The sequence below is a fragment of the Metopolophium dirhodum genome, chromosome 1, assembly GCF_019925205.1.
Source record: "Metopolophium dirhodum isolate CAU chromosome 1, ASM1992520v1, whole genome shotgun sequence".
Lineage (NCBI taxonomy): Eukaryota > Metazoa > Arthropoda > Insecta > Hemiptera > Aphididae > Metopolophium > Metopolophium dirhodum.
Window position 1 is genome coordinate 123774928 of NC_083560.1, and position 27201 is coordinate 123802128.

The window sequence follows — 27201 nt, forward strand, 5'->3', positions numbered from 1 at the left end:
GATTGCCCATATATATTATTTATCAGCGAGCACGTCATTCCAAAATTCGTACTCGTATTTGGTTTCACCGTTAGTACAATAATAGTAAATATATTTTGATCAAACACAAAATGCATTACTTATTTGTGAATATCAAATGAAGAACCTCGACGACCGTCGTCCTACACACATTTCAACGAAATTCAAAATGAACGAAATGTTAAATAACACTGCACAACGGAGTCACTCAAGGAGTAACGTTTTTTTTTAGGGGGGAAAAATACGATACACCGAAATGTATAATAATATTCAATTCCGCGTCATTTACTAATTATAGCATTAAAATCTCGAGTCGAGTTTAACTTGACGGTGAACAACAACGCAGCACAATCATCGCGGACCGAATAAAGAATGTTGTACATTTAATAGTTCTAAATAACAGTTGTGCGTTCGTTTGGTGTTCTCCAGTTTCGTTTCAGAAACAATATATTTGGTGAATATTAAATCATTTACAAATTTCAACGATTTCGAAAGATTTCCCAGAGCTTTCCAATTGTGCCTTAGTTTAGGGTTGTTGTAGAAAATACAATGAAATTAGACACATGCACGTCTGGGCAACTCGTTTGAGTTCGTTCGCTCCGTCCTACCTGACCGTGAAAATGGCATTAAATATTCACACGAAAACATTTCAAAACCTATCCAATACTGTCAAGTTTACTTTATTGGGTCAATTTTCTCAAATTGACTATTCCTTTCTCCCAACCCAAAATCACATCCAAGCTACACGCTGGCAGGTCGGAGCACAATTTATTTGATAAAATCAAATACAATCATAAAATTGTGCCTATAATATTGTGCATGATGTGCATGACGGACGATAAAACTTTTATAATAATATGAGTTTTATTATATTATTATACTACTCTTCTATACAATCGGGGAATTAAAAAAAAAATTCAAAGTTGAGCCATATTACTTGTTCACTCGTAAATGGTTATTTTGTTGTCGATTTTAAGTGCTTATAAATACATTCACGATTTATTTTTTTTTCTGATTTTCACAATAAACAACTGTTGATAATAAATTCAGAAAATGACCTTTTTAAAAAAGTTAGTGCGTAACTGAAGTTACTTGTGTTAGGTTTTCAATCTAATGAAGTGCAGCCCGAAAGTTTCTAGCTTACAACTAACCACCCTGCAAAATGTGTCGAATGAAAAAAGCCGTGTCATCGAAAATCAATACACTCGTTCAGTATAAAAAAAAAAAATTATAAGATATAAAATGAGAATTTAACACAAACCTGCAGGATTTTCACCAAAAGATGGTGCGGTGATCGCTGGTAATCTCATGTTGGTACCATTACCATGTTGACTCCTGTCGTCCTTGAATGGTCCGTGTGCCAAACCACCTCCACCAGCACCAATAACCAACGGTAAGTATCCTTCTTCCCGCGAGCCCTTTAATTTGAAAACATTTTAAAAATATTATTATGCATTTGAAATACCTACGTATTTTGTAATGTCTTATTCAAATATGGAAGTTACAAAAAAATGGAATATATTTCTCATTATGAAACATCTATATAGGTCTATAAAAGCTATTTACATTATTTATACAGTGTTTATTATTATTTTTTTTCCAGAAGTATAGATCAATAACCAGGACGGCGCCGTATTTATGTATGCATGAGTCAACACATTTTGAGTGTCATCGATCGTATTACCTATACATGGTGATTTTTTAATATTGATAATTTACTTTGAAAACGGTTTATTTCGAAATCACCTATTTTGAAAATTTAAGATACACACTATTTTAACATTTTATATTGTCTTTATTATTATTATCATATTTACTTATGTTTATTAGTGAAACTACCAGTGTGATATTTTATTTTTTATATAATTGCATTATATTTTTAATATCGTAGTCTTACACACAATTGTTTCCTCAAGTATAAATATTGAATAAAATGAACGAAAGTAATATTATTTGTATTATTATTAAAATATGTATTAAGTCTATACTTTATACGTCATATTAGATGTGTGGTGCTGTGCATCAGTGAATTATTCTTAATTTAGATCTAAGTGCACTTAAATTAAAACAAAGATTCGTTCTGTATTCAATATTTGCCCATTCATTAAATAAAAATGATTGTATTGGTTATTTAAAAATCAAAAGTTGAGAGTGGTTTTCATGTTCCACCATAAAAAAGGCGAACAGTAAAAATATTCATTTATCATAATTATTATAACAATGTAAAAAAATCCGATACAATGAGTGATCATTAGTATAATTTCCCTGTAAATATGTTTTTAATTTTTGTTGTGTAAATTGAAGATGTTTAAATTGTATTACTATACATTATATTTTTGAACGATTTTAGTTTTGAATTAAACAATAACGTAAATTAAAAACTTTTAATGAAAATGGGTAGTTAAACCGTACACCATTTTACCTAACTAGTTTTCTATAAATACTATTGAAATAGTTTGAGTTGAACAAACTTAATTCGTTTAAAAAATTATCGTCTATGAACGAAAGTATAGAAATAAAGTTTCTAAATAATAAAACTGCGCGAACTAACTATGTACATTAAAAATAATTTACACATCGAAAATACATCAAAATTCGTTATAATCATCGTTTTTGTTCGTTATAAATTTATTTGCAAATAATAAAATAACGTTTTTTTTCCCAATCTATCTTGTGTAGTGATTAAATTATAATATTATTTAAATCGATTAAATTAAAGAAAAAAAACTTTATTCAACGTTAATGTATAATAATACCGCCCCGAACATAATGTAACTATTACATTTCTGAACTGTTATAATACTCCATCGAGGATACTCATCGTGTCAATATAATAATTAATTCTGATGTTTTATTATCATAGAGTTATTCGTTCGTATATAACAATACATCTCTCGACCCGGTAGCGGAATAACGTGCTCTCGTAATGAAATATTAAATATTTTCGGACATTTCACGGTTGCAACATTGTGTGTAATTCATTCTTGGAAAAGTATGCACCGCTCCGGATCGCGCATAACAATGGCGTGTGGTGGAAAGTTTGTTGTTCTACGTTGGTTTCGGGTCCGTGTCCCACGAGAAATCGGCACTTAACTGTAAAAACAAAAGATCCGCCTCCACCGCCTCCACCGCCGTTGAGCAGGCGCAAGTCGTGCAATTCTTTGAGGGCGCTACCGGTCCTGAAGTATTGTTCTTGCTGGCACGCGTCGTCGCGTTTTTCAAACGTCTAAACATTCAACGGAAAACAATTATTGGAACCTGTCCGGCACAAGTGCCCTCAAAACATAATAATATAGTATAAATAGGTAATGTTTAATTATATTGTTGTACGGAACAGTAATCCGTTCAACCGGCTACACCGACTTTCCGAGACAGTTTTCGTATTTAAAAAAAAAAATAATGTCTCTTAATGGTTTCACGTGCATAATAGTATTATTATAATATTATATACCACCTACTTATATTAAAAATAATTAGTAGCTGGTATCGTTTTGGGTTTTTAGTTTTTTTCATACAAAAGTAGAATATTGATCTATAAATGTTTATGTGTATATAAAATATATCGAATTCTAAATTGATATTTTTTCTATAACTTATACCTAAACGTTTAAAGTTTAGACGCTTCGAGTAAAATGGCAATGATTACTTCACCAGAGTTGTCGCCGTCCACATTACTATCGATTCATCTAAACTTAACTAAAAAATAAAACTGCCGTTTGTTCAATTTCCGATATTTATATAAATTTGAAAGAGTATTCTGCTGCTGGTTATCAAATTAAAAATCTACATGGACATAAGACAATAATTATTAAAAAAAACCCGAGAAACCATTACGATGAGAACGGTAAAACAATTACGGTTTTTTTTATGGACTTTAAGTTTTTATACAAAGGCCACCGTCGCGGGACGTTTTGATCTGTTAGCCGTATCGAGTCTGCCGCCGTTCTCTGTCGTCGTCATAATATTGTTATCACGACTCGAAATACGAATAATATGTTATCGGCGGCATAGGCAGTGCGTGGGCAGAAACGCCATTCAGCGATTCACGTTGTTTGTCATTTTTTTTTTTGTATTATTGATATGTACTGATTGCAAGTGAATGCATCAGTGAAGCGGAATATATAGGTACAATTAAGGTGGAATGAGTCGTACCTGGGTGCGAACCGCGCGAGTTAGGGATCACGTCGCGACGGTCGGGTCCACGACGAAATGAATACGACAGCAACTTTTTGATAAGTAAAAAATGGTCGTTCGCCTATTATCAATCGTTATTGTATCGGTATCACACTATACTCTGGGTTACGAGAGAAGGAACCCGTTTCGCGCATGCAGACTGACGGCAGCTAGCGTTAGTAGGCTCCGTTTCCCCCACTTTGTCCTCTAAAGTTCGCGCAGTGGCGTGCATACAGCGTGAAATATGCGATATACAGAGTGATTATATTATATTATAATTTCTAATATCGTATGTCACGTGCAGAACAAATCATTTATTTCCCATAAACACCTAAAACATTTACGATTATATAGGTACACTATCATTCATTACCTATTATTACATATTTTTACCATATCTTAGCTTTTATTACATATTTTTCAATTTTGTTTGACTTACAATTTTTTTTACTCATATATTTGGCGCATAAACACCAACAACTTAATTTTAATCGATTTTTTCAAAGTATTTTGATCTATGAAAACAATTGTTGAATTTGATTTTTTTTTTTTTTGATTGAACGTAATTATATTGTAGGTGTCTAAAAAAAAACATAAGTCAACAAATAATACGAAACAAAATAAAATTATAATAATATGTCCTTCGAAATATTCAAGGATATAGAATATAGGATATAGGATGATTGGTTGATGGCAATTCGTTTGAAGTATTCATTTTAAAAAAAAAACAACGCGGTAAAGTAACGGTAGTAAAAAAATTAAACAGTCAACGGAGTTAAAGTAATCGCGCGCTTCATAAACGTATTGACACACTGTATCAAGTGTACGGAATGACTAATGATACATACTATACAGCGTTCCCGACCGTTGACGATTGTGATCGCGCAACGACGATATGTCAAATAAGTGGGGAATGCGCGGAGTCGGTTGCAATTTGGTCGGGACACGGGTTCCTTCTCTAGTGACCCGGAGTATATCACGTTATCGCATAAATTGTTTAAACTATATGATATTTAGTCCAATGAGAAGATGCGAACGGAATATTTGCGCGGAATCTGTTGTAAACTCGGATATTGCTGACATAGGTAACTATTTATTTTGTCATGGTCGGGTAGTTACGTTCGTTACGCATCGGGCCGAGTTCATTTGATTAGACGTGGTATGGTGTTGCAGCGAGCGGTCAGTGAAAACCGGTAACGCGGTATCATTGATCCGCCGTTTTATTGTTTATACATTTGTTTATGCGATGTTATATCAATATTTATATTATTTCCGAAGCGGCGTACATCATATTATTGTAATATTTTATTGTTTTATTTATTATTAATTTCCCATAACGGTCAATCAGACCAACATTAATTTTATACAGTAGGTGGGCGCCTACATCCCCCTGTCGGTGTATAAAATAATAATTATTCATATTGGATGTATGTTCTGTGGTGTAATATTTGAATTTTTAATACAGTCCACTCCCAATACTGAAACCAGCCGAAGTTGTTGATTCTTTATTAAAATTAGTAAACTTTTACCGGGTTGAATTGTTTTGTACAGTAGGTACACAACAAAACACACTGAAATACACTTTATATTTTAAGCTTACCTTGGAACTATACAAATACATAAAAAATGAACATGGACAATTTTGGTGTAGCTATAATAATATTTAAATGGATGACCCTTTGCATACAAGCTGAGTTACCGTGTTCCAGATTTTCCCGTGGACTGGAGGACCAGAAGGCAGAGGCCCAGCTTGTGCACACACATAATATTATTATTTTATGAATAGGGCTCATTCAATACGATTCATCCGGCGTTTTGAATCATTCCTCCCAGGTCACCGGATCTTATAATCATGTGTGGATTTAGAAATATGAAATGAAGGGTACCTCTTCCACCCCCACCGGTGCGCTACATTTTTTTTTCAGAAAAATGAATACAATTATAATATTAGCACATTTATAGCTGACATTATAGAGAACAGGGCTTACAAACGTTATATTATAACGGTATATTTGACAAAAAAAAACGATTGGAATTTGTAAACGTAGTTATGACTGAAAGCGATAATCAAAAATAATTAAATACCACCAAACAAAATATATTATTTATCATTAAACAAAACATAACGCAAAACGTAATTTATAGGATATCATTAAACGAAATATAAACGAATAACGTTATTTATAGAATATCATTGAACAAAAAATAACGCATAACGAAATATTTTAAAATCTATTTATTTAAAAGGTCTATTGGTTTCGTGGATACATTTATTTCATGTGAACAGTCTAAGAATTGATTATATTGTACTCCGTATCCGGGCCATTACCCGCATTAGTTATTGTTTTTAAATTTAATAGGTATTTACACTATTTGAAATAACGATAAACGCAAAACTTGTATAACGTTTTGATTCTAAATAACAATAAACGCAAAACTTGAAGAAAGTTTTAATTCTAAATAACGATTAACGCAAAACTTGTGTAACGTTTTAATTCTAAATGACATAAAACGGAATTTTTTTTCGAATGCAAACCCCGAATAATATTTGATAACAATATGGATGGGGGTGGGTTAAGCCACTTAGACCCTCACATTGATCCACGCTTGACCGTAAATCGTAATAGGATTAATAGTCTGTACAAGCACACTGTACAAGCACCGTAATTACCATCAACCTTAAAGGAGATAACAATATTGGCAGATTCACTTGCAACGGATATAATATTATACTGGAGCAAGTATGTGATGGATTTTACCATCAATTTGATATTGTTGTCCGTGTGACTATGGGAAGCCACATCGAACGCTTGTAAAATATTAAATTTCATATAGTATTACTTTATTTAATGTACCTATAAACTATCGATTTAAACCGAAGAACTTAAAATATTTGTAACCGTTTGATATCGGATGAATCATATGTATTGAATAACGCGTGTTGAGTACCTATGTAATATTATTATTATTATTATTAATATTATCGGCGTTTGCCGTTGGCGGCCATAGGTTATTTTAATTTCAAACACCCTTACTTTCCGGCACGCGTCTCCGCCTTCTTGACCGACCAATATGTGCAACTGTTGGTGTTTTGACAACTCAACAACCGCGATTGCTGTGGCTCCCTTCGAAATTCCCATTCCGTCGGCACCCTTGCCGCCTCGAGCTCCTCTCGCTATTATACTGAAACACACAAAAACGAAAGATCAGGGATTTGAAATATTTTACAGTCACATTTTTGGGACTACAAATACGCACATTAAAGAGGACATTATTAAGAGGACGCATTTATTGTATGCGTCTTACGATCACGCAACAAAGTAAATTTATGTTCGGCAGTTTAAGTTTAGTTTCGATAATTGTATTATTATAGTGAATTTACGTAATATCAAGATATAGGTTGAATCGTTATAATAATATTATATATTTTATTCTCTCAGAGGTAGCTTATCCATTTTTTTTAAACTTTAAAAACGTGTTATGAGCATTATTTTAACTTTATCGTTATATTTTACATACTATAATATTTTATCTTGCTTGGAAATTTAAACATTGAAAAACAACCTCCGAGTAAACACAGATAATGTATTATTGTCTTTAAATGTTATAATAAGTCAATTCACCGTGATATTGTAACAAGGCTTAGGAACTTCCATAATTTATATGTATGTGTTTTTTGGAAGGTTAAAGAAATAGCAGTGTTATCTAAAAATCCTATTGTAGGGGTGGGGGATATATAAGGAAGCTTAAATCAAAATATTGTAATTGAGTTATAATTAATTGATTTATAAGCTAACGGAGCTGCTAAACTTAAATAGGTACCTAACTGCCATGTTAAGCACGTGGAGACAATAAATTCAGGAGTCCTCTTACAAAGTAAGTGTCAAGCGGTGTCTTTACAATTAGACTTAAAATAGGTATTACACAATGTGGTAGTCGAGAACCTAATTATTTTTGTTTTGAATTGCTAAACTTTTTACAAGGACGTAGCATGTATTCAATTCACATTATATTTCAATATTGGTTGTATCAAATCGTGGTACAATAATATGACGAGATTTTGTTTTAGTACGCAAGGTTGAATCTATCGATAGAATGATAGAACACATTCTTTACATTAGTGTAAGATTAATAATTTTCACAGATAAATTTCCCGTGATTACCACCGTGACCTATTTTACGTATCGAGATAAATTTTTACTTTCTCACTTTTTTTTTTTTTGGTAGCCGCAAAATAAATTTAGCTTGGTGGACATCATAATATAATCTCAATACTAATAATGTTGGAAATTATTTAAGTTATGTAATTTAATGTGACACGGTGATCATAATCAACTGTAATCAACTGAATCTATAAGAAATGTAGGCCTGTCCTATATGTATACGTACGTATATAGATCATGAGTATATAGCACGCAACGTTTTCGTTTCGGATTAAATAAAGTCATAACGGCACTCACACAGATTGTATTTTCCTACAAACATAACACATCTACCATGGTAATAGGCAGGTACCACAGAATATGTGTACGGCATACTCCAAAAGCCAACTATATAGTTAAGTGGTAGTTATTGCTCATTAATGCTTGTAAGTAATACATCTCGTAGCATTGTTCCGTTGTTCACGGTACAATCGCGTGTTAGGTTACATTAGTTTTGTTGTTGTTGTTTTTTTAATCAACTTGTGTAGTATTTTTATACCTACAGAGTTAATTTTGTTTTTTTGATTTAACCGTGTGTTACATAAATAGGTATTGAGATTACATTTTTAAACTGGGCTCCTTTTATAATATTTAATCGTAATCGACCGAGTCGATTTTCCACGACATCGTGTTTGATGAACATTTTTCAGTGAAAACTGAGTGTGTGCTCATACCATTCGATATCGATTTCGGCTATTAAATAATATATTTGTAATGTCGGGGTGGTATAAATATTTTTGAGTGTATTTACTATATTTTCATGGTTTGGTATTATAAAGAGACATATTATTATTTTTGATATTATTAATATTTTTGTTGGGTCTTACAGTGTTTACGATGTTATATTTTGTGTACATTTAATTATGATTATTTGTGTGTTTTTGAATAAATCATCAATGGAATGAAAATAAAAAAGCGGTTCTTAGATCATTTTCTAAAATATATTAAATTTATTTGGCTTTAGGATTTGGCATAAGTATAGCTAAGATATTGACTTTTGAAGTATTCCCTTAAATACTATCACTTGATCTATATTATGAGAATTGATTTTAGCTGTTACAATGGTGATGTTTTTTATTTAATTATTTTGTAAAATTTTAATTGAATTATTTCTTGTATTAATGTTTTTGTTTGAGACTGTGGTGGTTGATAAAGTAGCTAAATGAGTGTTGTCGAAGACCTAGGTGCTCGCAGTTTATATGTAGTATTTTATTTTTATTTTAGATTGTTGTATTTTTAGATGACTTGTTAATTGTATTTAGTGAAATATGCAAGTTAAATTTAATTAACATTGTTTTATTGGGCGGTATTCCTGATTTGACATCATTATTGTTTTAATGATTTATAATTACGCATTACAATATTTTTTTTTTTTTATTGGGTAACCCGCGGCAACATAGGCCATTGGGTGTGGGGAGGGCACTGTAGGTTTTTTATATTGGGTAGGTTGATACACGTGTGTTGTGTTTGGCAGAATTTCTAATGGGGCACCCGTAGGTTTCTGCCATGCCCGGGGTGGGGGGATGGCGGCACTTGTTCTCCGGACACCGTGACTTGCACGGAGAAAAATGCCGCCCAGTGGTCGAGGATCGAACTCGGACCGGCTGTGCCGAATCCGTCACGTTAGACCGCTCGGCCACCTCGTCCCCCACAATATTTTTACTACCTGTTTATAGGTGTAATCATGCAATTTCTATCGGAAACAATAAAATAATACAATATATAAAATAAAGTTGGTAACACACACTGCAGGAGGTCAGACACGTACTGATTTGACATTATAATATAATAATATTATGTAACTATATTTGACAAGTTGTTTATTTGTAAATGTTCAATGTTATATTTTTATTAGATCCTTTTCAGATTTTTTCCTATTAAGATATTTTTTAAATTTAACTTCGCTTCTTTTATTAATTTTCGATTCTTTATTAAATATTAATTTTTTTTAAACTGTATTTAGGTTTTGTAGATTTTAGCTTTTTTTCTTCTAGGATTTTTAATTTAACTAACCTTTTTTTATTGAAATTACATTTTATTTAATATCAATTTTTATTCAGCTGCTTTTTTATCCTTTTTAGATTTTTACCTTATTAAGATTTTTATAAATGGAAATTGCCCAACCACCCCGTGAAAATAACTTGCAACAAATTTAAAATAGGAAATTGGCCCCCTGGTGAAAATTAAGTCCAACAAATTCAGAAAGTTGTCTAACAAAGTCCAACAAATGGCGATGAAACTGTGTAGCATAAAAAACATGACCCAACAATTGGTTGCGCTGCTAGCGTGAATTTGGCAGTGCAACTAGAATTTTTTATGCTGGTGAAAATAATGTCCAAAAAAGTTTGAAAATTGTCCAACCGTGTCCAACAAATGGAAATGAACAAGTGTAACACAAAAAACATGTCCCGACAAACAGTTGCGCTGCTGGCGTGAACTTGGCAGCGCAAAATTGGAAATTGGCCCCATTGGAAATTATGTCCAACAATGTCCAATAATCAACCAACAAATTTGTTGGGTTGAAGGATCAATGTTTGCTAATGTTGCGTTGCCAAATTCACAAGGGTCATCTTTGTGTGTGTTTTTCTAAGTTTTGGTTCACTAGCAAAATCCAAAAATACACTTATAAAATCTAGCAAATTTGGTTGAATAATAATTATTAGGCATAATTTCTTTTGGAATCGAGCAATGTGCCGGTGCACTTACAAAGATAGCACCGGCATGTTTGTTTGTGAATTTACAAAGTTTAGGGGCACTAGCAATATCTAAAAGTGTCCTAGCAAAATCTAGCCGATTTTTATGAAATTTTATATGCATATTCAGTAGGTTTGAGAATCGGCTACTATCTATTTTACATAACCCTAAGTGATAAGGGTTGTCAAGAAAAAAATTAAAATAAAAATAAAAATAATATTATTATTAAAATAATAATAGTGTATTATAATATTATATTGGTTGCTATTGGTTAATCGGACATGTTTGTTGATTTGTATTATTATTTTTTGTCAATAATATATATACATATGAATTTCTGTGTGTAGATTAGACCTCTGGGAAGAAGATAGGCTAATTTAAAAAGGGTTAAATTTGGTTTTTTTAATATCAGATTTTAGTACGGTTAGGATAGGTTAGGATTTTGTATTAATTTATTATATTAATCCACTGTAGGTGGAATTAAGTAAAAACGCCAAACTTGGTATAACTTTGATACTATAGAGTTAAATCATACACTTACGTACAAACAGTACGGGGTCCACGATCTACCACAGGTAGACTGCCTACCTGATAATATACTGCTGCGAATCATAATTTTTATTCCGGGCAACAGAAAAGTTAAGATAAATCTAGAACATCATAAACCTAATTGTAAATAACGCATTGAACAAAGTTTGAGTCATATACAGTTTGTACATTTAACGGGTAACGAAGTGCACGGGATCAGCTAGTAATATTATAAATTTAAATAAAAACGATTCAAATGTGTTAAATATTCTAGAGTTTTATTTTTAATTTAATTTCAAACTTCATTAAAATTGTTTAAATTAAATTTTAGTACATTTTAGATTAACTTTTTACTTCTCTATATCACATACGTTTAGGTATACCTACAACACTAGTACGCTTTGGAAAAACATAAAAAAAGTACATTTGGGAAAAAGTTTGGTTTGGTATAGTTAATGATTGAACCCTATTCTTTAACATGGTCAAAAGTAAATTTTTATTTTATAAATATAATTGTTATGTATAGAAAAGATTTGTATTGGATTAACCAGGCATTTTGAATCGCGAATTTGACCAGGAAAATAGTACGTTTTGATCTATCGTAACGACACCAATCGATTGATCTATGGTTTTTCCATAAGAATATCGATATCCAACTTAATTTCGTTGGCATAAAATATGTATTTATAATGTATATTATGTACAAAAATTATTGTTCAGATTGTCATAAATATTTGTCTTGATTGACGAACATCAATTATTTTGTAGCTGACAGTCATATTATTTATTTTGTTTATGTATGTATATATGTATGTATGTATGTATGTATGTATGTATGTATGTACGAATGTATACATGTATAATATTATATGGAATCACGTGTTTCAGGTAGTTATAAGGTATAACAAATGGCTATCTGTACATGGATATATGATAAAGATTTATGGCCATTGTGTTAACGCTCATTTTTGTAGTTGAAAAACAAAAATTATTTGAAAACGGATTCGATTTAGGTAATAGTTAAAAAGCTGTGTATTGAAAAACAAATGCATTGGTCCATACCAATAAAGTAATTTTATACACTTGTATTATACCGATCGTGTTTGTCGAGTCCATTATTGGATTTCATTGAATACTTAATAGGTACTTACGTATAAACTCCCGTCTCAGGTATATGCCAAATCTGTACGCCATCCATGTATGTGTCGTTAACCACTATCACAGATACAGTACTGTTTGTGTATGCAGCTTCGCACGACCGATTACTCGGTCCCAGTCTACCCTTTGATCCACAAGTCGTAAATTTATAAACTGGAAATAAAAATCGTTATATATTATATTATATTATAAATTGGTAGGTACTTATTTGTATTGTATTCATTGAAATATAAAAAAAGTAAATAAATTTAGTATTAAAAGTATATAATATATCCATACATTACAGTAGTATATACAAGCAACTCCACCACAAGTACTATTCCTGAGCTTCAAAATGTTCAATTTTAATTAAAATTAATAAATAATAGATAATGGAAGAAATAATATTATATTACCTATTAAACTTTTGAATGAATATCGCAATATGACATCGCATACCTTGGTATAGCTTTTACAACTGAAGCTGTATTTACGAGAGTTTCATAACTATATATTATATCGCAGTAAACTTATTTGTATAAAACACCTTATAACTGTTTTAGACGGTATTTAGTTATGACCAGATGAATAATTTGAAAAAATCACATATAAAATGGATCATAATATTTAAACTTTTTTTTTATTGGATAAAGTCTTCGACGACTGAGGTTATTAGTCTGTAAGGTTGGTAGATTTGGTACGGTAAGATTAAAACGGTTGGACGATGAATGTATTGGTTTTACAATGATGTGTGTTTATTATTTTAATTTTAACTTTTTGTGTATTTGTACATAATGAGTAGTCGAAATAATGCTTTGATTTTCATATTCAATATCTTGTTAGATGGGAGAGTGAATGTAATTGGTGCATTGAGGAGGACAATTTCAAATTCCCAGTAGTTTTCAAAAGCGCCGGGAAAAATAAAAAAAAAATTAGGAATTATAAGTATTTAAATGTTATCTATAGTTAATTGGTTCGATATTTAATTTATATTTATCGAAATTGGTACTCATCCGAAAAATATTCTGCTTTGAAAATGAAATTAGATTTTGTATGTTGTCTTTCAAAAAGGTTACTCTATAAATATGAAATCGATAGCAATAATTGTAAAAATATCATTTCTTTTTAAATATTATTTTGTTATGACATCGTAATATAATGTAAGAAAATATTTCAAAGAGTTAGAACTTTTGGAATAATTCGTTTATGCATTTAAATGAATCATCTTGTATAATGATGTAAATATTATAAAGTTGTTTGTTAAAAAATAAAAAAATAATAAACAACAAAATCAACAAAAAAAAAAAAAAATTAAAATAATAGTAATAATAATATATAAACTCTTTCGAAAAACGTCAGCGATTTATTTTTTTTTTTTTTAGATTAAATTGGGTAGGTGCGTTTCACCGTTCCGGGAACACACGCAAAGTTTGTATTTATTTTCATTTGAAATTCAATTACGGCAAAGGCAAAAAAAAAACAGAAAAGGGAGATCGCCGTTTAGCATTTTCACCGACCGCTCTCGGAAATAATATAATATAGATGTCGTATAATATTAAAACGGCCGCCGCCGCCGCCACGAGACCAAAGGTCGAGACTTCGAAAGCCGCCAGACATTATCGACACGACGCGAGTTTATTAATAATAATCATTATAAATGATTTAATACACAGAATCACGCCGGATACGTCTCGTTGTGCATACATTTCCGGTAAATTTCTACCGCCGTTATTTGTTGTTTCGACCGCCACGCCGTCGTGTTTCCACTCCACAATAATATATTAATACATCAAGCGATGTGTGTTTGTGTGTTTGTTTGTGTGTGTGTGGGCACTAATAATAATATGCTGTATAGCCAACTTTTAATAATCTTCGGATTATGCCAATGGAACGCTCTCGTTCGGGTGACCCGTAACAGAATAATAATAATAATAATAATAATTGTTCATCCCCGCGCTCGGCGTATCGGAAACGATGTGGTAGCCCTTATAATATTATAAATAAATATTATAATATTGTACAAAAGCGCGAGCACATAAACGACGACATTTGCATGTAAAGTTCGTTATATTTATGCTGTGCATTATTATATTATCACGGTCGAGATGTGCGCGGCCTACCGCAACTACTTCAGTTGTAATATTATTACATTATTATCGTAACACCATAAAATATATTATTATTATTATTATTATTATTATTACTATAACGACGTAATTAAGTCGTATTGTTATTGCCTATGCATGATAATAATATTATTGCGACATATAGGTATAGGTACTTTTTGACCCACCCACGACCCACACGACCGCCAAAGCGTTTGACTGCGATTCCGGATTCGTACATTGTAACGGAGTAGCCGTCACCACATAAAACGGTCCTTTTCAGGACCACCAATCAGCGGACAGTATGACAGCACAAACCCCGCAAACCAACATTAGGAAACAATAATAAAGCCCCAAAAAACAACACACCAAACACAATAAGGGTTGCATATAGGGGAGAGTAAAACGAATCCAACGACATCCACCCCACGTCAATAACCCTAAAACAGAGTTAACTACAGAACTTCACGTACCACCTGCAAACACAACTAAACACGGCGGCAGCAGATAGTTTACTAGTTGGTACGGCAGACGACTTATATACCGGACGATTCAGCATAATCAACACATATCTTATCACATCACTATCCAGCCAACAGTTAACCTGTTAAGACGTCTTCTGCCAACTATACTCTGCAGCCAGCGTTCATTAGCAGCTCCTTCAGTCAGCCGTTCTCACCGCTATCAACAGGCCATCAGCGCCCACTGGATCACTCCAGCGAACCCGTCCACTTAAACAGCCGTTCTCACCGCTTCAACAGGGCAACAGCGCCCACGGTTCACACCACGAACCTACAACCTCGAAACAGCCGTTTTCACCGCTCTCCAACAGGGCACCAGCGCCCACAAGTAAGCCGTCGCGGAAGCAACGTCCCTCCGTTTTAGCTGTCGTGGGGCCGCGTCCTCACATAGCCACAGCATCCCCTCCCATATAAATACACCCACGCCCATCACACATGGGCAAAAAACGCAAAGGGGGTAACCCCCCTACCAACTACCTACTCAAAATCGCACGTCAACGTTCTGCTCTCCCCTCTCCAACACCATCGAAAACTTCCTATTCTGAAACTTTAGACTCCTTCTCTGACTCGAGCGCTTCGACTCAACACTCACGATCCTCACTAACTTCTGTACAATCTACAGATACATTACTTCCTGCAATAACCAACACCGCCCCAACAACCCAATCTCCGTATAAATCTCCAACAATCCCCAGACCACCACCCATAATCCTGAGCTCCGTTTCCTGGCGTAAGGTCGCGCCCACCATATACTCACTCCCCAACTTACAACCAGGCTCCTTATCAGCCAAGTCCTCTGGCGAACGTTTAACCTTAAAGGCCGCCGATGCGACCCAATTCTGGCTAATCCAAAGCATCCTGCTGAAACATGGGACCGAGTTCAACACTTTCTCTCTCCCCGAAGAACGATCCCTCAAGGTAGTTCTGAAGGGAATACCTAATGACATAACTTCTGACGAACTCAAGGATGAACTTGAGTCCCTGGGTTATTCCGTAAAATTTGTCCGCCGCTTTGGCACCCCAGACAAACCAATGCCTATATGTCTCGTGCATATCGCTGCCAACCCGACTGCCAAGGATATATTTCTCCTTACCAACTTATTCTACTTGGAAATCTCGGTTGAACCCCTTAAACCCTCTGACCCAGCCCAGTGCTTCTCGTTCCAACGCTTTGGCCATGGTTCCCGTAACTGTGGTCACCCGCCGCGGTGTGTTAAATGCGCTGGAAACCACACTGCCAACGTCTGCCCCAAAACCCCTGAACAAGCTCCGACTTGCTGCAACTGAGGCGGTCCACACACGGCAAACTTTCGAGGCTGCCTCCAAAGCTTGGCCCAAAAACAGGTTAGGTATTCGCACGGTAACAAGTATGCCCTCTATCGTCAAAAACTCGGTCCTTTTAAAATCTGCCAATTTCAAGTCTATCAAAAACTCTATCCGTACCCAATCTAAATCGATGTTCTACAAAAACTCCTTCTCTGCTCATGCCCACATCCGACTCTTAGGTAAAACTCACCCCCCTCCAACCACTAAAAATAGGATCAAACCCTACCCACTATCATGGGTAGGCCAACAATTTTAAATAACCACCCTCATCAACTTTCATCCACTAGTAGAGGAAAAAGCCTGGTATAGTTAACGGCATAGCCGCCCCTTCAAAGCAAAGCAAAGCATAATCAACACAACTACCTCCTCACCAATCACTGCGACCTATCGTCAGACCATAACCCCCAGATGCTAAATCTATCATCCCGACCTTCAATGTGCGGGCCACTATCAGCAAGGAAATGCATAAACTGGAGAAAGTTCGAAACCAAACTAACTCCCCATATAAAGAATATTCGCATGACCACCATCGATGACATCAACAAAAACATCGACCAACTCACCAAAGCCATCCAATCAGAGTGCAAAAACTGTTCCTATAAACCGAGACAACTAGACCCCCCAAAATCACTACCTGATGACATACTGCTTGAGATTGATACCAAGCGCTTACTACGGAGAAGCTGGCAACGTACACGTGACCCTCGGGTGAAAACGCTGTACAATGCACAGACTTCCCTTGTCAAAGATATCCTCATTCGTCATAGACAATCTGAATGGAATTCTTTCATTGCCACTCTCAATTTCAAAAACAAATCTATATACAAACTAAATCAACGACTCCTCCATAAGCAACCTGCAAGTCAACCTCTCAAAGCACCTGATGGGAAAAAATATACGGCACCAACTTAAAGGCAGAACTTCGCAGACACAATGTCAGCCCAGTTCCAAAACAATCCGGGCCCACCATCACCTGAAGTCACAAACTCAATCCAAAGACTACGCACCCTTGTAAATCCTCCATCAGAAGACTATTTTACGCCGAAAGAAGTATTTGACAATAATAAAAGGACTCTCTTCAGCCAATGCTCCAGGAGAGGATGGCATTACTAACAAGACAATGAAATTGTAATTATCCTCCTAGCGAACATTTACACATTATGCCTCAGACTCTCATACTTCCCTGATCAGTGGAAAAAAGCGCAAATTGAAGTAACCCGTCGGAGGGATGTGACCACGTCATCCAAAGGCGTGAAGGAGCCGCCCTCGCGACAGATGGCTAAAGGTGTAAAAACCCCCGAGGGAATGGTCTTATACTCCCCGTCACACAGTGGTTAGTAATGTGCATTATTATATCTAGCAAAACCACAGCCAAGGAGGTGAGGCCTGTGAGTTTCGCTGGGTGCCGCGGGGCTGACAGACCGCGGTGCTTGCCGAAGGCCGGGGCGTCCACGTCGCCGGCGGATGGATACTGACTTATAAAGTTTGCTAACACCGAGCCACCGTCCCATTTACGGTTGATTACGTGAATCAACCGGTGACACGAGATCCAATCACGGCGTCTCTGACGAACGTCTCGCTTGAAGTGCGCGAGATGATAATCATGGAAGGCCGACGCTAGCTCCTATACGCTTAAGGCGTCGCGTCGGGTAATTACTTCTCCGAACATTTCTCATGAGTACCTTGACCGATAGATGGTTCGCATTAGCTATGAGCAAAGATGCGTTCCTGGCGGGAGAGATCAAACTGAGTGGATGGGAAGGCGTACTAGCGACCCGGTCGGCGGAGGGGCGGTGATTTGGATTTGGGCCCAATTTTCCTTGCTTGTTTATGACCCCGTGCTGCGTAGTATACGTTTTTCTAAGAGGAATTGATGCTTTAGTTCAGTTAACGCATTAGCGTACAGCTAAGTCAAAACGAATTTTCCGAAAGTTTCGTGTAGCCTAATGTGGTATGTCACTATGGTTATTACAACCAAATCCGATTGTATCACAATGGTTCAAAAGCAAACACGACATTTTCTCCGATCGCTTATTTCCGTATACCTTAATGTACAGATAAAAGCCAGCAGTTTCATATCGGTTGATGAAAAACTCATTTATTTGGCAATTCGAATTTTTTGGACCTGTGAGTTTGTGTTCAACTGTATTATTATACTTCTATAAACTACGCGTCTTAAAGTTTGAATTATAGTGAAATGTATAAGTCATGAATTATAACTATATTATTAAATATTATTTTTCTAAAATATATATTATGTATACATGTATACATGTATACATGTATATTGGTTGATCCACAAAGCATTCTTACCCTCATTTTTTTCATTAATAATGAATTAATTGAAATTCTGATTTTTGGTATTTTTAAATATAGGTAGGTGCTTGAGAATCATAATTATTTAGATTTTTATAGAAGTGAACAGTTTTGATATAAATTCATTTTTATAAATGAGACCAATATTTTGTGCTGTAAATTGTTAGGTAAATTATTTTTTAAAACTGTTGATGTATCCAAATGGAAATTTAAATGCGTGGTTTTTGAGTTTTGAACTTTGGGTGGGTATCAATCATATTAGGTCCACGATAATGTGTTTAGATGATTATATGGGGGATATAATGATTTAAAAATGTTAGTTATTAATATTAATCTATCAACATGTTATGATTTTCCATTATAAGAGTATAATACTATATAATCATGTAATATATGTAATAATAAATACTACATCCAACATAACATCTGTTTTATATTTTTGTAAAGTAATTTTTAAGGACTTTTTTTTATAAATTTACCGGCTTCAACAACTAAGATTATTGGATAACATTATTTACGGAAATTTAATGTAAAAATGTATTAATTAGTTTGTGTTTACATTATAATATGTTGATTATGCTAGAGTTTGTTAAGATTGCATTTCGAGATGAATTTGATTATTTATGAAGTTTTGTATTCATTGAGAATTTTTTTTTGATTTTACGTGGGAGACTAAGAATTGTGTGCGTTTGTTCATATACGGGATGTTCTTTGAATATGTATTTTTATCATGATAGGTATTTGACATCCATGGATGATCTTTGCTTATTAGAAAGGAATGAATAGCAAAAGTTTGTCCGATTTTTAAGGAATATTTTTCTGCACAGTTTAATAAAGCTGAAACTGCTCTTACATGTTTGGATTTAGAAGCATCAACATTTTTGAAAACACTATATAAATAAAAATATTTACATTAAAAAGTTTGGCTATCGTTCAAAAAAAAGAAGTTTGTATCGCTACAGTACACTCTTTAAATTATACATCAAATCTAAATAAATGCAAATATTGTCCTTAAGTATGCTTTACAATTCCAAAAATTGGAATTTGAATAAATAGGGACCAGTATGTATAACTATCCTGTATTTATATTTTCTCGTTTTTAGGCTTAACCGTTTAATATAACATTTTTTTTTATCATCTGCAAACAATATTTATAATATTATCTCTACAAATAAATAAACGTTGAATATATCTATACGGATCAAATTTTTATGAGGATCTCAAAATTGTGAAAATCCTGTCATAAATATTACTGAAGTCAACATAACTGAACTGAACCAAAAATCCTATTCCAAGTATGTGGTTATTTATTAAATTGGTTTAAAGTGTTGTAATACCGATTCAACACACTGTATTTTACTTCGGTTTGTGGGCAGATAAAGACGAGTGTCTTAGCCAACTAAAAGTGTAACATGCCCGAATATTTTATTTTCAAATATCATCCTTCTGACAATTTTTATATTATGATTTATGGTTATTGTTCTAGACTTCAATTAATAAAATATAGTGTTGAATTAGAGACGATAAAGTTTTTATAATTATAATAAGAATTTCTGGATAAAACGAGACAAGAATGAAAAGCATAATTTTCAACTGACCGGATTTACGATGATAATAATAATAATATAATGTTCGTAAACTGGTGTGTATATAAAAGATATAAATATGAATATAAAACCATTGTGTTGTATTTTCGAACAAATGAAAAAAACCCTCCTTACACAGCAATACCATTTTTTTTTTCATTATTACTATTATTTTAACCGTCGCTATATACATATAGGTATGCAAATCTTTATGTGTATATATTTATATATTAGAGGTACATACGGAATGATTCACCAAGCATGTTCACTGTTCAGCCCCCTTTTATCCTTTAATAATGCATTTATTCACATTCAGATTTTGGAATTTTCAAATATAATCAAGGACCATGTTTTTGAATACTTTGATTTTCTATACAATTTAATTTAAGGAGTGTCCTACGATTATACAAACTATCTTTTCTTTTCAGATAAGAATCAATAAATTGTTATGCTTTAAACATTTCGACGCGTCTAAATTTAAAATCGGACTTGTAATTAAAATTGTATTAAAAACAATAGATCTGTGATTTTAGGGCCTGGATGTTGATTACTTTTACCGATGAAATAATTTAATTTTACCTAATATTACGAAAAAAACTTAAGTCAACATTTTCAATTGTTTTCTAAATTTAAATCTGTTTTGAAGTTGGTTCAAATTTAAATCGATACCACTTGTGTTTATACATTGTAAATCTTAATTTTAAAATGATTAAGCAATTGTATTGTTTTTATAGTATAAGACCTATAAGTATTTAGCTCATTTGCATAACATAAAATTTTTTACGGCATTTTTAGGCTATTTTTTATAAATTTAAAGGCATCGGCATCTGCGCCCTAGACTGATGACTGATTTTATGCTTGGCATATTATAGTTATTTATTTTAATTTATCATCATTTTAAAATATGCACAAGTATAATAATTAAGTGATGGACTAAAATAATTTTTACATACACTTTAATATTTTATGTTTGATGTAAAACCATTTTAACGACTATACTATCCTTAGAATTCACACATTTTAATATCTAAGAAACAAAGGTACTCGTTAAAGTTCGATTCAGATAATAAATCGAAATGATTTAAAAAATCATCTGCTAAACAGCTTACAGCAAAACAAAAAAATGCTGACTAGGCACCTCGTTTGAAAAAAATATAAGTTTGTGTCACCACAATCCTGTAACTCCTTAAATTATTTGTAAAATTCAAATATCTACTAAAATATTATGGTTCTAAAAACAAAACCAAAAAATCAGAACTTAAACAAAACATGTACCTATTGTCAAGGATGAAAGGAGGTGAGTATGTTTGGTGAAAATATACCCTGTATATAGGTAATATATATATATTATAATAATAGGTATGTAGATTGTACACCATTTCGTTGCTTTATCCACGTGTCATGGGTGTAGCGTGATTTTTATCTTCCTTTTATCCTGAAACCATGTACCCGAACCCTATTACGGTTTATTTTTCAACACACCCATATTTTCCTCAAAAACAAAAACCAAAAGATAACGATTATTTTTAAATGGCAGGGGACGCGTTCAGTGTATCATTATAATAATACATTGTGCATCGCTGAATAGAGATAAATGGTCGACAAGACCATATTATGATAGATGATCGGAATGAATAAAATAATGTATATTTTCGCAATTCATGATATTTTTAAAACAACGCGTGCTCGTGCAATGGCGATTGAACATATTGTGGTGGATGTACGCGAGAAAAGTTTAAATAGTGTTTTTATGTTGATTAACGACGAGACCCGAGACTATATACCCATATTAATCATTTTTTATCACTTAACGACAATTATAAATTACATGATCTCACATACCGATTTTGTTTCGGAAATCCGGATTGATGGGAATCTTCATAAGTGTGGCTGAAACAATAAAAATACCCGCGATATTATTATATTATTGTCAATTCAAGCAAGTAGTATTATTGTAATATTATTCTTAAAATATACATTTATTGTTTTTCGTTTAAATTTCCATAATATTATATTATAATTGTAGGCATTTTAAATAAATCAGTGACATATAATAGTTAAAATAGTGGTTCGCACACATTTGATTTACATTTACTTAATAAAACTAGCAATGCACTCTCAGTATTTTCAATAATGTATTCTGATACAAGTTAACCTATCAGTTAAGTCCAGTTTTATACGTTTTAAATATTATCGTTATTGAGTTTATGCAGTCTTACGAGAGTAAAAAATGTGGACGGTTGTGTTTATAAACATAGGAAAAAGTTTTGTTTTGCATATATTTTGGAATATTTTGTAAATTATGAGAAAAAATACTAATTTTTATTTTTAACATTTTTATTATTAATTTTAACATTACGGTACCTAAAAAAATATTTTATCAACCATATTTTTTTTTTTATTATTTTGATTAAAAAAACACGCAGTGATAGTACTAGTTAGTTGGTATGCCATTATATATTAGTTTATCTAACCTATACTGTTAACAACAACGTATTTGTTTATCAAAAGTTCAAATATATTTTGGTTTTGTGATTGCATGTTTTTAAAATAAAAAAAATCCATTAATTTTAAACACATCTTTTAAAACAATGGATATAACTGTTCAACACAAAAGACACCATCTTAATTGTTACTATAAACTATAGTGCAATAATTATTCCTTTGTGCAAGTGTATATACCCGACTTTTGTAAAAAAAAAAATAAAAAATTGCATATTTATATACAAATTATAATATGCATATTGCATATTATAATGAGGTTTATTTGATTATTTTTACATGTTTTTCTAATTTTTAATTTTTTAGAGAATACGAGGAGAATATTTGTAGGTTTTTTAGTAAATATTAAAGCATCATATTTTAGGTGATCTAAGAGAATAATATAGACTAGGACTTAAGTTATCAGTAATAATTATATTTTAATAAATATTTTCGGAAAAAAAACCATAAATTATTTTCTTTTGACTCCATAAAACTATAAATTACTGTGAATAATTTGTTTTTTTTTTTATTATTCAAAATTAAGAAAAGTCTGAAATAAACTCTTTCTTAAAATGTAGGAAAAAATTAAAAAAAAAAACGTCATTTTATCTTGTTTTAATTATAGTTGTTTGGAATAAAATTAAAATTCAATCATTTTAAACTTGAAAAATACGTTATTTTATAATTATTATTATACTGAAATATTTTAAGAAGAATTATTGTAGATAATTCAAATATTACGACACACTTGGAAATGGTTAATTAAATAGAAAATGTTAAATGTTTAACATAAATAAATTTATTATTTTTAAATACCATTAAACTATAATGTATTTCATTTTATTTTTAGATATATTTTTTAATTTATCTCAATTTCATTTTTTCACACAGTAAAATAAATATTTTTACATTTGTGTGTACATTAGTTCCATAAATTAATAAGTGTTATCACTTTAGTATTTTTTATGTTAATTATGACTAATTACATGCTATTATAAGGCATTTTTCTTAACAAATTCATTCTAAAATATTAAAAACGAACCAGTATTATTTATTGTACCAGCAACTTCATACTTGTATCCCTTGAGTACGTCTTCTGGTACATCTGAAAATGATATGGAAAAATTTAATCTTACTGAACGTCAAACAATATTGTAATCTACAGAATATATTATCTAGTTTAATTAAACATCAACTTGGCAGAAAAAAAAACAGAATACTAAAAAACGTTTTGCCCACGTAAATTATTTTTGTTATTTCAAGTCATCCTTATGTCATAAATTTGAATTTATTTTAAGTTATATAATATATATTTAGCGTTAGTTAATTATTTTAAAATAAAAATATTGTTTATATAATTATATAACACCAATGAAAGCAAATAGATTTTAGACATCCAATAAATAATACACGTAACATTACTGATGAATATAATAATACAAGTGTAATTTATATTTTTATGAGCAATTAAGTTATACACTTGTGGTAGTTTACTTTGAACTCAAATATTGCGGTTCAATAATTAATTTACAGTAATAAATATAAAAGTTATATATAATATATTATATTGTATAATTCAAATAATATAATAAGCAGAACATAGAATCTTTATACGTAATGATTTAATGGGTATTCGAAATCAAAATATCTTATTATTTTTCGCACTTACCTAAGCCGAAGCATTTTGGACTCATAGCTATATCATCAATCGCCACGTCTCCTTTTACTGACAGTAGTTTTCGAGCTTCAAACTGTAAATAATAGCTGAAAAATTCAAAGTAGCTACTTAGTTTGTGTGATAGAAATATGATATTATAATTTATAATGTTTTTTTTTTCAATGTGTACCCTACAGTGTTTGGATGTATATTTATATATCAACTTGTCCATAACTATTTCATTGAGGAACATAATTAAGTATTTATGATTTATTAGTTTTTATAATCTTATAAGATTGAAAATAATTCACAATAAAACACAAACATTGTTTATAAAAAAATTAATTTTGTTTAAACTCAGATTTCATGATTGAAGACATTAAATCATCTATATAGATAATATATAAGGTGCAACAGGACTATTTAACAAATTGCCATTACAAACGTTGCTATATTTGTCAAATAGTCCCGTTACATTTTGTATACAGTGTAACAGTAATAGCAGCTGACGATATTGTTATCAACCTACTATGTTCTAACCTTTTTCTAAACAATATTCATTGTTTTTTTTATTCAAGTACTATATAGGTATATAAATAACAATAATCAAATCATATCTAAAAAATTAAAAAAAAATGAAAAATATAAGTAATTTCATAATAAGTTATTAGTTTAATACAATATTTGTCTTTTTGATAAGTGGTCCATATTGAGGATTTTATGGGAAATTAAAAAAACATGTTTACATGCATATACATTGTAAAACTGACTGAGAACTATTTTTAGCTTGATAATCATTTTTTTGTTTTGTATACTTACTCATATTTCTTTAAGTAATTTTTTTTATAAAATATTTCTTGTTTTTGAACGACCTATTGGCCTATTCATGCCCATTGCGTTGAAAGTTAAAGTAAATTAAACAATATTACTCAATATTACAATGTACCTACATTTTACTTTTAAATTGTAAATGTAATACATAAATTTACGTTTATAATACAATAGCATTATACCATTCGAGTTATTGTTATTTTTGTATAAATTATAAAATATATAACGTACTATATACTCTGTAACAGAAGTATAAACAAAAAATTATCTTATATATTATTATTCACAAATATTTTTCCAATCCATAATACACATATTGCTTTAATTGAATTTTCATAAAAAAACAAGATTATACTGTTCCTTTATAAACATTTAATAGAATTAAATTTAGATTTTGTGATGGAACTATTCAACTATATTATGTTAATTTTATGAATTTTAGAGTATTCAGTATATTATCAACTCAAAAAATAGAGCCAACATAAATACTATGTACATTATTATTATGTATTTAGTTATATATAGGTACTTAATGTTCAATATAAATTAAAAAAAAAAAGATGTTTTGCTTATTCCAAATTTTATAAGACATCATATACGAAACTTAAAGCATTTCTTTTACCATTTTTTTTTCTACGGGTGTCAATTATCATATTGTCATCAAGATTGTATAATATTATTATTCAGAATTTCTAGTATAGGTTCCCCAACATTCCAACATTATGATTAATGTTCTTACACGATATAACACTATTTTTTAGTTTAAAATAATATTATTAAAAGATTTATTTTTATAGCTATGGCATACATATTTTATTATACCATAATATCACTAATCACCTATGGAAAATGTGTTAAAAAGTTATTATCATCATAATCATCGATAATTGTGGTCATGGTAATAAAAATTTATCCCGAGTCGTGTTACAATAACGGTCACTTATTAAAAATAGGTATGAACTCAGCTAGTAAAAAACATTTTTATTACAGGAAAATTTGTTTGATAGGTAGGTTTATTATTACAAATCTCATCATTGAATTGTTGTATTGTTTATTACACTTAAGATACATGATATAGTATTTGAAATTTGCATCACTTGTCAGTCATATTTGTTCTCTATTTCAAGTATTTTGGCTCCCGATCTACATTTTATAATATAAGAGATATTTTCCTGATGTCATTCGACGTTTTGAAATCAAATATTTAAAAAAGTTGATAACCGTATTTACATTGCTTAGTCAAATATTCGAGTTTGAAAGTGTAGCAGACTCATCTAACATACTTGATTATCATAACGAAAAATATCAAAAAAAAATAAAACATATTCCGTAGGTAATTCAAATAAAAACATTTTTAAAAAGAAAATCTAAAAAAAATGCAATGTATGAAAATTATAAATTATAAGTTGTATTCTAAAACACAGTTATAAATACATGAAACTGAAAGTATTCGACTATTTTAACTCTAATACTTAATAACACGACTGTCAATAATTACTAGTCTAATAATTATTATTTAATAATATGATATAATTCATTCGTTGCCCAACTACAGCGTTTCGTCTATTATTCTTAAGGCAAGTTCAGTACTATGTATACCTAAATATCGTATACAATGGCCAT

The 27201-nt window shown here is 31.5% G+C and overlaps 1 protein-coding gene across 2 annotated transcripts in view; it reads right to left on the reverse strand.

Moving 5' to 3' along the window:
* LOC132933963 (tyrosine-protein kinase receptor-like) overlaps nucleotides 1-27201 on the reverse strand; it is a 418129-nt gene that overhangs the window by 29751 nt on the left and 361177 nt on the right. For both annotated transcript variants that reach the window (XM_061000235.1, XM_061000236.1), the window contains exons 9-15: nucleotides 24760-24854; nucleotides 24133-24195; nucleotides 22449-22496; nucleotides 12767-12926; nucleotides 7227-7374; nucleotides 3113-3244; nucleotides 1280-1436 (exon numbers count right to left, since the gene is read on the reverse strand). In XM_061000235.1, coding sequence (XP_060856218.1) covers nucleotides 1280-1436; nucleotides 3113-3244; nucleotides 7227-7374; nucleotides 12767-12926; nucleotides 22449-22496; nucleotides 24133-24195; nucleotides 24760-24854 — 803 coding nt within the window. The remainder of the gene's footprint in view (nucleotides 1-1279; nucleotides 1437-3112; nucleotides 3245-7226; nucleotides 7375-12766; nucleotides 12927-22448; nucleotides 22497-24132; nucleotides 24196-24759; nucleotides 24855-27201) is intronic.